Source organism: Girardinichthys multiradiatus, chromosome 20 (assembly GCF_021462225.1).
Source record: "Girardinichthys multiradiatus isolate DD_20200921_A chromosome 20, DD_fGirMul_XY1, whole genome shotgun sequence".
NCBI lineage: Eukaryota > Metazoa > Chordata > Actinopteri > Cyprinodontiformes > Goodeidae > Girardinichthys > Girardinichthys multiradiatus.
Window position 1 is genome coordinate 21489049 of NC_061812.1, and position 13620 is coordinate 21502668.

The window sequence follows — 13620 nt, forward strand, 5'->3', positions numbered from 1 at the left end:
GTAATTTTCCATCTAACTAACAGTTATGCACTACTTTCTCTTAGTCTATCATGTTAAATCCCATTAAAAAGATATTTTTACAAAATTTTTAATGTGCTTTGATGCATAGATTCTCATATGAATTTAACTTTGGTGAAGTTTTTGTGAAATTTAGGAAATAGAAAATGTTAGAAAACCAGTGCATCTCTAATTCATCCCATACAAAATGTTCTCATATAATTTGTATCGAATATCAAATCGGTTCTTCCCTGGATACATACGTTAATGTTGAGCTGTGTAGCTATGATATACAATTTATGTACAACAGTACAAAAACAAAAGCTGTTTTTTGTTTTCAATTGTCACTGGTATCTCTAATTCATTGTCTCCATAGCTGTGAACTCAGTTTGTGCTTTTCTTGTGAAAACTGTAAACATATTCCTGGATTACAAAATCAATATGCACAAAAATGACAAACATAGACAAAGCAGCGCTGACTGATTACTATAAAATATTTGTCATTGTACTGAAGAGCTCAGTGGCCTGTAAGGTAAGGTAAGGTAAGGTAAGGTAAGAAGGTAAGGTAAGGTAAGGTAAGGTAAGAAGGTAAGGTAAGGTAAGGTAAGGTAAGGTAAGGTAAGGTAAGGTAAGAAGGTAAGGTAAGGTAAGTTTATTTATACAGCGCTTTTCAGTAACGAGACACTCAAAGCGCTGTACATACAATTACAATACAATCACAAAGAAAATAAACACAGATACAGACACAGAAAAACAAATCAAATGATACTACAATCCTTCTGAGGAATCTAAAAATCTATGAATCCTTCTGAGAAATCTAATAGTCTCATCATTTCACTGAATTCTAACTAGGGAAGCTGAGTCACTGGTACAAAACAGCTTTAATCCACATTTTCAGTTGGTAATGATATATTGCTTTTACTAGTACTGAAGTTGAACTAAGTAATAACAGTCCATTGTAGTCTAATTAAGAAAGTTGGGTCATTGGTGTAAGAGCAGCTAAAGGCCAAATTACTAATAATATTTGGTTTTCGCTGGTAATCCTTCTGATAAAACTAAAATTCAATGAAAAAGTAATGAAATACTAATAATAATTGGCTTTTGCTGGTAATCCTTCTGAGAAATCTGAAAATCTATGAAAAATAATGAAATCACACATTTAGGTAAAGTAAGATAGGAGGAAAAAAAAAAAATATTTCAGACTATTCTCAGCAGAATAGAGTCTGAAATAGTACAACAAACCTCAGCAGGGGTAAGCAACACACACATAAGTAAAGATTTAGCCAGGGTATGGTGGAATCTTGAGGGTGCGAATATATATAAGTCTGAGTGTATTTGCAAGAATTAGACTGTCAACACTGATAGAAGTGCCATTGTCCTTAAGAAGAGAGGTGGAAGTTTTATCAATCGGCCTCATAGTCCTATCAGCACACAGCTGGTAGGGGAGTGCTGGGGAAGAGCGTCGTGTTTATATAACATCCAGGAGATATTTTGTTGATAGCCAGTTAGCAGAAGTTGCCAAGGCCTCATTGGGGAGCCAGATTTAGAAAAACAAGAAATGTTGTGGTTCAGGCAGTTGTGAATTTCCAACTACCTTAAGAGTTTTACTGGTATGTCTCTATTGCGAATCCAAATAGCCAAATTTCTGGTACTTTCCGCAAATCTCGAGCGTACAACTTCTCCAAGATTATATCCTTTAACCTCTGAGTTCAACCGCTGCCAGGCTGCGATACTGTTCAAGAATCATGTCCAGCTTGCGATTCTGCTCTCTTAACATTTCTGTCTGAGTGTTGATCGCTCTACAGACTCCATCTAACATCGCAGGCAGCTTTGGAACGCTTTGAACAGCACACATTTTGCGAATCAATCGATAAGCCAGGTAACCACCAACTCCAAAAAGCAGAAATCTTGTTATCAAAAGTCCAAATATGTACACAATTTCTATGTCCTTGACCGACATTGTAGTCAGGCACACAATCTTCCACTGCTGCCAAGAATCCATTGTGTATCCAGAGAAGAACGTCCCGTCTGGACAAGAGGGTCTCCTTTACCCTGTCTTCCCGTTGAAAAGAAAAAACATTTATCTATTACTTTGAGAGTCCAGCTGACCAAATCCATAATTTAAAAGTTTGGAGGATATGCAAAGCGAGGCTCTGAGAAAAATACAGACAAAAAGCAGAAGCAGGGATCAGCAGGGAGGGAGGCAGAGAAAACGCGTGTCTTCCACCGAGAGCAAGGGAAAAAAACCCTGTAATCTAACCTTCATGTGTTCACTTACAGAAAAATATGTAGCGAAAACTGAGCCCAGTTAAAACATTGTTATACAAGGAGAAATGCCATTTCATAACAGATGACGTGAGTGTTTTCAATACCCATTTGTGTGCAGCGATTTAAGTACATTTTACAGTTCCTATTTGATAGTTGCATCTTATTGATATGTTTTCCATTGTGAATTCTGGAATCACAACTGCATTTGTCAAGTTTTCTCATAAAAACAGATCACTATCACAGCTGCTAATGCTTGTGCAGTAAACATTTTGACCAAATCTGCCTCTGTGCAACACAGATTAGATTTAGGGGATAACACCAGCCAGACACACTGGTGTATGCTGGCAAATAAAATTAGTAAGCTCAGCTAAATTTGTGCAAATCCTGTTACTTCCCAGGGATGTTCTCAAAAATCAGTTCACAAATAACTTGATTACATATTGAGTTACTTAAAAGTATCTTCTGCTTATATCTTCTGATATTAAAGAGAAGAAAGAAATGGCTTATGGTGTCGAGGGTGAACCAAACCCTCTGACAAGCACTAAATAAAAAGACCTGCGCAAATACACTTATATAAACAGTCACTACAATGCCTTTTTATTGACTTCTGGATGTGTTCATAGCAAAATAACACTGTGCCATTTTATGGTCTCTGGCTGCAAACAAATCCATGTAAGTGCTGGAGAGGAGCTACCAGAACAACTCTGTTGATGACACTGTAGGAGAGTGCTCTTATCAAAGGCAGTACTATAAAAGTTACACTTATAGTCTACAGATATGATACGCTATTCCAATGGAGGTTTTCATCATGTACACATTCTAGATCCATTGCACCCTGGTGCACTTGAACTGTTTGTTTTACAAAAAACAAACTTTGGATTGATACACAACTGAATTTATGGTTGTCATATTGTGTAGTTGCTATGGGCCCATAAAGCAGGCAGACCAAAGCAGCATAAAGATGAAGAAGGATTTAATAGTGAAACAACACAGGAACTTACAACTACAAAGGGAAAAGGACTCAGGTGAGGGTTACAGAAGAAACAGCAGGCAACAACAAAAAAAACTGGAAGCTTACATACTGATGAGTGAAGAATTAATCATAGAGAAGACAGCTGTGGAGTGAGAGCAGGGAGACTGAGGAAAACAGACTATTTGACACAAATGATTCCAAAGCACCCACATTAAAACACAACATGATCTGCAAATTAAAAGGGGAACAAGTCTAACACTAACATAGGAGAATAAACCAAACTACACAGGGAAAAGAACACAGGAATTAAGTAAGAAACTAAACAAAAAGGAGTGAAATAATATGGCAAGACCTAAATGATAATAATTTACAACACATAGAAACAAACTTAAAATGGAAAGCACTAAGTAAAGAAAAGACATCAGGACACCAACACAGATGAAAACCAAAACATTAACGCCAGTGGATCATGACAGGACCCCCACCTTAAGGGCAGCTTCCAGAAGGCCTGAAGACTAATAGGCTGAAGCTTGATAGCAAGATAATCCCACCTGTGCCACTTTGTTGGAGAATTTAGAAACAAAAACATGAGATCGACCCTGGGCCCCCATGGAGAGTTCTGAAAAAGGTACTTGAGACTGAAACAGACTCAGCAGGGCCTCTTTGGAGAACTAAGGAACAGGAACTTGACACTTGAGGGAGACTCTTATGGCGGCAGCTCTGAGGGAGACTGACGGCAGCTATTTAAAAAAAAAGTCTCTAGGGGCTACGCTTGTGTTAGTGGTGTGGAAGAAATGGCAATGATGTTGACTATGTCTACAGTACTGCAGGAACCTTGTGTTTGATTGGGTCTTCAGCTGCTTTAGTCACTGTCTCTGACAGTGAGGAAACTGTGTGAAACTGCTGTTAAGCACTGGAAGGCAAACACAGCTCTACATAAACTGCTCACCTGTAGGGCTGGGGGTGTGGCTTCACCTGGCTGGCTTTTTGGGACATGCTTTGTTCTCCAGCATTGTTTCAAGGTTTGTGGTGGGAGTTTGTGGGCTAGGTAAGTTTGGGGTACCCTGTACATTTCCATCACGTAGTTTTTTCTCTGTTATACACACTAGGTAAGTAGGTTGGTGCCACCCCTGTAATGTTTTTGGCTTGTTTTGTTAGTCTAGAATAGCAGAGCTTTCTTTTCCTTTATTTCTTCTGGCTTAGTTTAGGTGACAGTTTGGCCCTGTTTTGTTTTATTTATTTCTTTGATTTGGCACAACCTAACCGCCCCTTTCCCTCCCACAGGTTGTTCAACCCTTTTGGGGTCCGTTTTTTGAAAAGAGAAAAATAAATCACATTGTACCAGACTCTGACAATTTATTATGGTTGTCCTGTGTGTTCTTCCTCCTTCAACTTGAGGGGGGGGGGGCCGTAACAGAGGGAAAAGGTGGCGCTGCAGATGCAGCAGATCGCTGAGGATCATAGCATATTGCAGGGTACAACTTAGCAAGCTGCACCGTGCAATATGCTTTTTGTAACCATCAACAAGCTTTTGGCATAGATGGTCAGTTAGACGGATGTTTAATTCATCTTCTTGGTAGAATTTGTAGAATTTGTCAAGTTTATTTAAATTAGTAGTTTTTTCTGCTTGACCCCAGCATTTAAGCATGGTCCACACATTTTCAGTATAGTTAAAGTTTGCGCCATACAAATTAATGTTAACCTGTTTTATCTATTACACCAGTTTTTGATGTGTGTTTGTGATTATTGTCCTGTTGAAATGCATAGCTGTGTCCAAATTTCAATCATCTATCTGTTGTGTTAAGTTGAAGTGGGTGATTAGGAAGGTATCTTATTGCTAAAGATTCTTCTTTGGCCACCACTGTCCCAGCCCACTTAAATGCGAAACGTTCTTAATTGGGCTCCAGCTATATCTGATTCCTGGTAGGCTTCAGCCTTAGCAGTTTTCCAACTGTCCTCAGCTATAGAAAGAAATTGCAGACTATGCTTAGAAGCCAGGTCAGCATGAGAAAAATAACAAATCTGAATGAGCGTTACCAACACCTGACTATACCTCTTAAAGAAAATGACTGTACAAAAGTTTTAGAAAATTAAATCCCATTTTAAAATAACAAATTTGCAGATACATAATATAAAATATCCATTACACTTTAGACTTCAATTTTAAAAAGATGTCTGTAGTGGGAATTAGATGTAAAGGACTCTGTTGGTATTTAAGATTGTTCTAGTGTTCTTCACACCTCAGATGTTAGAAGTGTCATTAAAACCACAAATGCACAAAAACAGATCATGGTTTTCAAGGTCATTTTGATGTTTTAAAGTATGTTTATGCTGGATGTGCTTGTGTTCTCTCTCTAGAAGTTGCAGGACTAGTACCTGGGTGCGTGGGCTTGGCTGAGTGCTGCAGTCATACCTGACTTCCAATAACAAATCTACTTCAGAATACTTAAGGAGCTCTCTGATGATCATTTGGTGCCTAATGGGCAAGCACTATTGGTAGCAAGCCAAGCCAACAACTATGATGTTTTCTCAGATTTTCTTGAAAACTCTTTATTTTGGACATTCATGTTTTTGTCCTTTCCATATGACTCACTGTGGCAACCCCAGAAATGGAAAGGCTGACAAAAAAAGCAGTTTTGTCCTTTCCACTCCTGCAGAATGTGCCTGAGAAAGTACTCACCTAACAAAGATCCTCAAGTAGATGTCGAGCAGATGAAAACCATGCGGTCTCTGAGCTTTCTCTGCACATGGATCAGAAAACTAAATCAGAACATGACAGTCATTGAATGTCATTGCATGTTTTTTTTCAATAGGATGCATATGTCAGAATCATATTTTATGTAATCAAATTACACAAAGCAAACAGTAGCATGAATGAAAACATGTCTCATAGCTTACTTCCAGCTTGTTTCCTTACTTCTCTGTTTTAGAAATATCTGAGCCAGATTGTTTTTCATTACATGCTAATCAAATTGAAAAACCTCCCTCTTCAGTGGCAGCTCCAATTAAATCAGGACAATTACAACTGTTCTTTCTCATTTGTAGTAGATCAAACACTAGCCCACTCCTTCAGAGAACAGGACTTCATGCTTTGAGCCTGATTGATTGTGGCTGTACTTAAAGGTAAATCTAAGGAAAATACCTACTCTTCTTGTGCTGCCTATTTAATTTAAACTTGATGAGCTGCTTTATGGCACAGAATAATGAATAATGCACAGCAGAGGTGATGAGACAGTCACTCCTGAAGATTCAAAGGGAGAGAGGGCGATTGATGTCTGAAAGAGTGAATAACATTATTTTGTCAGACCCTCAACTCGTTTGTGCTAATATAAAACATGACAGTCTGTAAAGCATCTCATCAGTGCTCACGTAGGGAGCCCTTGTGTCCACTGTGCTTAGATCCCACAAAGAGGTTACAAACCCACATCAGGATGAACTTATAGATTATAGTTTGGTACATTAGGAAATAACATTTGAAGTTTTTTTTTTTTTTTTTTAACAAAAACAGCATTCGTTCTGTAAACATTAATTCTGTTTGCTGCAAACATTTGATGAAATAATGTCATTATAAAGAATTGAAAAGGAGGGATTAAACGTTTTCTACATATAAAGGTATGACTAACATTTTTAAGTTTTGGGTGTTCATTGTTTTTATTTATCTATGTATTGGATACTTCCAAAACCCAAATTGTAAAAATGATTAATATTTGGCAATTGCAAGACATTATATGACTCAAATAAAAGTTTGGGGAAAAATAATGTTTCCATGACTATCAGTAACAATCATGTACAGCTGATTGACCAGTTTCTTACTCTTTAAATATATCAAAACAACAGCTTAGTACAGCAATAACTACACTTCTTTGTTGAAAGAACATGAGCAAGGGAGGAAGTAAATATGTAGTTCTATTTCTAATGGGAGACAGGCTCTTACAAACCATCTTAGAATAATTAATGGCAACCAGTTATCTCTTAAGTATTTTTTAAGCTGATCTATTTTGGATTTGCTATTTTTTATTGGAAGTATTTAAAACTATATCATCCTCCACCTAAAGTTATGCAGCAATGTGTGACTGGACTGGAAGTTCTTCTGTTCAGGATGAACACACTGTTCAGTAGATGTGACAGTCTGTCTGACCTATTGTTCTGCAAACAGCTGGAGTGACAGGTGCTGAGCAGGAACACGGTGGCACATCCGTCATTTCCCACATAAGCTGCTGATGTTGGCAGCAGAAAGTATCAGCTTTAATTAGTGTTGAACCGTTGCTCTTTTTGCTACAAACCCATATTTCCTCCACTCAGTGATATTAATTTGATTAAAATTAAGTCACTGTGATTTAGCTTGATTTGCAAATGAGCAGAAGCAGCTCAGATATGGACTGGTCTTTCATGATGGAACTGTTTTATAAAATGGGCTTGAGTAATGTTATTAAAGGGTCACCGCTGCAACATTTAGGTAGCACTTGTGTTACTTTCATAGCAGTGACACGTGTGTGCAATTTATGGCGTTTCTATAGCTGCTGTTTCCTATCTTGCGTTGTTTGCGGGCATAATGAAAGATGTGTGTTGTATTAATTAAAATGAGGAAATGAATGGAATTAGTGGAACATCAAGTCCTGTCACATGTCTGTGGTTTGTGTGTCCCGTTCTCAATAGTATATATATATATATATATATGGGGTTCAGACATGGAGAATTTACAGTGTTATGCTGTGTCAGGATGGGGTATATTACTTTTGCTGTAAAATGGCCACACTCTTTTTTTTTTTTATATCATATTCTGAGCTTTACTCACTGTCTTGGAATGTAATGTTAAGGTTCTATGAGTGGTCAGATTAATCTCAGCCAAGTTAATCAGAAAGTAGTCATACCATCAGTTGTATTCTGAGGCATAAGCTTCCAACATGGTGAGGTGAGGAAATGTTCATTAGTGCAGACATAGTATCTTCAGACAGTAGCCTGAGATAAAGTAAAATTGAATATTTGAGTAGCATTTTGTAAATTCTGTAGCAGTGGTGCTCATGTGGGAAATACAGTATGTTTTTCTATGAGCTGCAATGCTCATGCAGCTGAGTTTTTCAATGTGACCAAAAAACCTGTGGCAGGATTGTTATGATTTGGGGTTGTTTAGTTTCTTTTTTTTTTTTTTTTCATATATGCCTCTCACAGTTTTTGAATCATGTTTCTGTTTATTATTTTCCTGGTTATGCTTTAGTTTAATGTTTTTCTAGTTTCTGTTAGTTTGTATTCAAGAGTTTCCGTTCTGCTCAAGTCACGTTTTGTCCTGTCAATCAACTTTATTCGGTTCACCTGCACCTAGATAATCTGTCTTCTTGTTTCACCTGGTCGCGCTCCATAAATACACACCTGTTCAGTTATTCATCGTGGAATCATTTTCAAATCATGTTCATGCCTTGCTTTCAGATCATGCTCATGTCTTGTTTGGATCATGCCATGCCTGTCTTGCCAGCCCGTTTGTTGTTTTGTTCCTGCCTCTTTCTGTGGGTGAGTTTTTGTTAATTAAATCTTTTTTAACCTACCGTCATGCTGCCTGCTTGTCTGCATTCTGGGGTCCCCCATTTCGCAACCCTTAACAAGGATGGCTTTTTTAAAATCAAATTATGTATGCTGCTGTGTCAAATGCATAGGAAGGCAATGCTAAGGTGTCTATTACCCAGAGGGGTGGACTCGAGTCCTGTGACTTGGATTTGATATTCAAATTTGATGACATTAGAGTCCACATTTTGAATACAGACATAAGGAAGTATCAAAGGACATTTTTTTTCTTAATTGCACGCCTGGAGACAGACAGTGACAGGGATTCTGCCAGCAGTTGATTTGCAATAGAGTATGGGAGGTCAATGTTGCCAAAATTGAAGGACATTATGTTAGGGGAATGGCAAAATTGTCCTGGACAGAGAGCACCTGGCGGCCTATTTCATGAATTAAAAGGGAAGTGTTTTTCTCTTAAAAACAAACAAGCAAAAAATTGTTATGTGACCCACAGAAATTGTGTTTAAACGCACTTGTATGCTCCAGAACAGAAAACCCACAGAAAATAAATTTGATTTAAAGGTTTCACTATAATTTATAAAGTGTTACTTAAACATTTATTTCTCATGTTAAAGTTAGCTTTATTAATTTTATAACAAATATGATTATGTTGCTGAGCACCATGCAGATAAAAAAAGGTGTATAATCAAATTAATTCAGTATGTGAAACATGTGGGCTGAAAACTAAGGATAGAGGCTACAACATGTGTCTACCTTTAGAGATTTGAACCTAGACAAAAAAAAACAAAATTAGTCTAGGCTTAGGAGTGACAGATGAAAATTGGCTTTTAGATCAAATGGTTATCACTGCAATCTACTAACTTTGCAATAGTAAAGTGGTAAAGTTACATGGTAACATTACATTATCAATATTTCCGTTGTTCATATTTAATGATTTCCTCTGATTGTTATTCGTGAGAGTCCAGTTTCTATGTTGCATGTCACCTTAATTGGAAACCCAGTTGGTGCATCCAAGCTGGCAGATGGTAGCGCCATGAAAAATCTCAAATCAGAAAGTTATCTTTATACAGTTGTATAAATAATTCAATTGTTTTAATGATCTAATAGTACTTATGTAATTTTGTAAAAGCAGATTTGTACTGTTGCAGCTACTTAACATGGAAATAATTTTATTATCTAAAGAAATCCAGTCAATTTTTTATTTATCTGCTCATTATTTTCTCAATTTACAGGCTGGCTTTTTTTTTTTGGTTAACATTTACTGTAAAAAGCAACATCAAAACAGATTTTATGGTGTTTTTGAGGTTCAGTTCCCGGTTGTTTAGGCAAACAATAGCACCTTTTAAAAAAACGATTTTTACACTTTAGGAAATGCTTATTACTTCTCTTCCAATAAACTACATATCTGGTCAAGTTTTAGAATCGCAATTAAAACGTTGATGTGCTGGATTTTACTTGGGACTTACATCTCTTTACTTAGGATTTACCTTGAATCATGACTAAACATAAAAAAAAAACAATGACTTGGTCCCACCTATGCTGTTACTTAAGGTTGTAATGTGTGATAGTATGGGATGGGTATTAAGGATATTTCATAATTTAAAAAAAGTTTTGAAAGCGTAAAATACAATCAAAAGTGTTTAAAAACTAGCAAACATGGTTAAATCTAAATGATCTGATCATTTAATTCAGTCTCTTGGGATAAGAAACTGTTTTCAGCTGTGACATTAGTCATCGCACATGCACATGCACAGAACACAAACTCTGCTGACCTCACCTGTGCAGCCGGAAACAAACAAGCTCCATCTGGTTAGGTGTGCAGTCCATTAGCATGCCTTTGTCTCCTGTACCCAGGCAGGAAATTCCCTGCCATCAATACGCTGTGTCCTCTCTCTGTCTCCATCCAGCAATCTGAAATTATCCCTACCATGGAAACGCTCCACTGGTCAATGCAGAGTAAACAATAAATTTATGTACAGCTTGTTTCGTGCCTGTAGTGATGTATTGTGTACTACCATTGTGTAATGTTTTTCTAATGGAAATATGTTGCTGTTATTTTCTCCTATCCCCATGGGCATACAGTATTAATAACAGGGCTGAAAGTAAATAGCTTGAATTGATGGCTATATGTTTTGTATATATGGGAGGATGAGTATCATGTGGCAACATTGTTTTTATGTCGATCCACAGAGGATTACCTCGTTGAAATGCAGCATCAATCGTCTGCTGAATTGGTTTATTTTTGTGAGGCTGAAAGGTTGAAAGACTGCAGAATAATCCAATTTGGCCCTTTTCTTTAAATAGGTTGCTGCATTTTTAATAGTGATGATGATGAGCTGTAAATGAAAGGTCAAAGCGTTGAAGGGAAAGGCTTTTTAAATGCATGACAGGGGAGACCCTTTTCTGTAGATAGGAAAAATTCCTGCAAGGAAAGTAACTATCTGTGAAACTCAAATTTAATTTAAGAGTTTTACATTGACAGCCTGATGTGATTTTCCAATAATACCACCAAAGGGGGCCGGGGGTGGCACTAACATCCCCACTGAATGTGCTAGCAGTTGTATTTGCATATTTTCTATGCAGGAACTTATGCAGCGAGGAAAGGAAATGTGCTGGTGAGTTGCAATATTTATTTTTGTATTTATTTATTATGATGCTGTATTTTTGTCCTTCATAGTTCCCCTTATGGGATATCTCTCACCCTAGTCCATGTGCTGAAATGATACCAGGATCACATATGTAGGTAAAAAATTGGGAGAGAGTAATAGGTTTTTCAAATCATGTTCACAAAACGTTGAGAGAGCTAAAACAGCATGCTCTAACATATAAAATTCATATGTAGGTTATTGGAAATTCGAACTTATTGAGGTTGCTCCAAAAAAAGAATCAGACCTTATTTTTTTAATTAGACTTAAATTTCTAAGTCCAAACCTAAATCAAATTAGTAGATTTTGGGAAGACTTGCAAATGTCTGTTCACAGACTTTCTCCATCCAATCTAACTGAGCTGTTATAAAGTAAGAATAGACAGTTTTTCAGTTTCAATATGTGTACCACTGGTAGAGGCATACCCAAAAAGCTGTGAATGCAGCGAAAGCTGGTCGTTCAAACTGTTAAATCATGGGACTGAACACATATGCATGCCATATTTTTCAAATTGCTAAGCACGTCAGTATAAAGAGATGTCAAATCTCACTGCTAAAGTGGTAGAGTTTTTTTCAGTCATCGCAAGGGGGCAGCATTGTCTCACAGTTCAAGAGCCTGCCCTACCAACTTGAACAAATAAATTAATGAAAAGTAAATCTGAGAAATTATTGAAATCCCAGAATCTGCAAAACTTTGGAGAAATGCCTCATTATTGCTTCCATACTTCTATGCATTGTTTTTGTTTTCATGGTTACATTTACACTACAGTGTTTGAGTGTAAATAGAGCCATGTTCAAGTTTAAAGTATTTATATCCTCCTCAACCCCTTCTTTCCTCCACACAGCACAGGAAAAATGATCTTCTCTTGAAATACCAGCTGCAAATACCATCCAGGTCACTGTAATGTTCCTAATATAACCTCAGCACTCAGCCAGCTGGAAGCGGCCGTCTGTCTGGGCTGCTTCGGTAGTGACAGGCGACCTTCCCTGCTCCCTTTTTTTAATTTATTTATCAAGTGTTTAAATGGACACCATGAAGAAAGATGAAGATTCAGAGGAAGTGGAGATTGATCTGGGGGACTCAAGTGACCCAGAAGAGTCTGAAAATGAAGAGGAACCGCAGATGTTATGGAGAGCCCAGCCCTCTCTGGATGAGGAGGAAAACATTCACACGTCCACACTGGTGGAAATCAGTGACACCAAACCTCTGATTAATTCAAGGGACCCCCGAGGTATCAATGACTGCCTCAAGGTAAAATAATCTAATGCAATTGCTAAATCAAGATTGCCAAAATGGATGTGTTTTTGCATTTGTAACGCATTTAAATAATTTGATAAAAAAATAGCTGCTTGGCTGATTACACTTGAGTTGATTTTCTGTAAATCATAAGGCCCTCCATGATTATTAAATGTGCATGCTGATTGAATTAGTGTTTGCATTTCAAAGGTGGGGTTTGAGGACGTAATAGCTGAGCCGCCATCTGTGCGCAGCGGCGATAGAATATGGATCTGGAGCAATGCCTTCTTTGAAGTGTCCAGGGTCTGGATCTACAGGATAGTCACCGTGCTTCTGGCCATTCCCGTGTCAGTTATCTCTGGTTTTCTGTTTGCCATCCTCAACTGCTTCCACATTTGGTAGGTTTTAATTTCTCTGCTTTGTTTAAGAAATTGTTTTACCTTTAGGAGACAAACACAAACATACAGTGCTGTGGGTTTGAGGTTTATGTGTTCATGTTTCTATATAGTCTTTATTAAGAGAGACCAATTCCAACTGAAATTTAGGCAGTGAACTATGCAATGTTTGTGTTTTCTTTTCTGTGACAGGATGGTTCGACCCTGTATTCAATGTGTCCTCATCGGTACTCGCTGGCTACAGAGCTTCTGGAGCATCGTGCTGCATGTCACTGCGGTCCCATTCCTAACGAGTGCAGGGAAATGTTGTGGAGGTTTAGGTGTACACCTGACCAAAGAATGACCTTAGAGGCAAATTCGGACAGGATGTCTTAATGATGTGGACATAGTTCTGTTCATGTGGACTGAAAAAAAAAAAGGCAGCATTGACTTTTGATTGTTTCAAAAAATGATATATATGGTATTTCTTTCCCCAGTAAACCTTTTGTCATTTTACACCAACAATGTTATAGACCAATGTGGCACATAATTAAGAAATGTAAGGAAAGGGACACATTGGTTTCATTGTTTTGTAAGAAATATCTGAAAAGTG

The 13620-nt window shown here is 37.5% G+C and overlaps 1 protein-coding gene across 1 annotated transcript; it reads left to right on the forward strand.

Annotated features, from left to right (window-relative positions):
- Positions 1 to 12301: 12301 nt before the first annotated feature.
- cav4a (caveolin 4a) lies at positions 12302 to 13620 on the forward strand. The gene is made up of 3 exons (XM_047348058.1): positions 12302 to 12648; positions 12844 to 13031; positions 13221 to 13620. The coding sequence occupies exons 1-3, from the start codon at positions 12421 to 12423 to the stop codon at positions 13369 to 13371; spliced, it is 567 nt and encodes a 188-aa protein (XP_047204014.1). The 5' UTR covers positions 12302 to 12420; the 3' UTR covers positions 13372 to 13620.

Coding starts and splice junctions, on each gene's coding strand:
- cav4a (XM_047348058.1), top strand. CDS start 12,421: ATGGACACCATGAAGAAAGATGAAGATTCAGAGGAAGTGGAGATTGAT. Junction 12,649..12,843: donor GTATCAATGACTGCCTCAAG/GTAAAATAATCT, acceptor TGCATTTCAAAG/GTGGGGTTTGAGGACGTAAT. Junction 13,032..13,220: donor CTCAACTGCTTCCACATTTG/GTAGGTTTTAAT, acceptor TTTCTGTGACAG/GATGGTTCGACCCTGTATTC.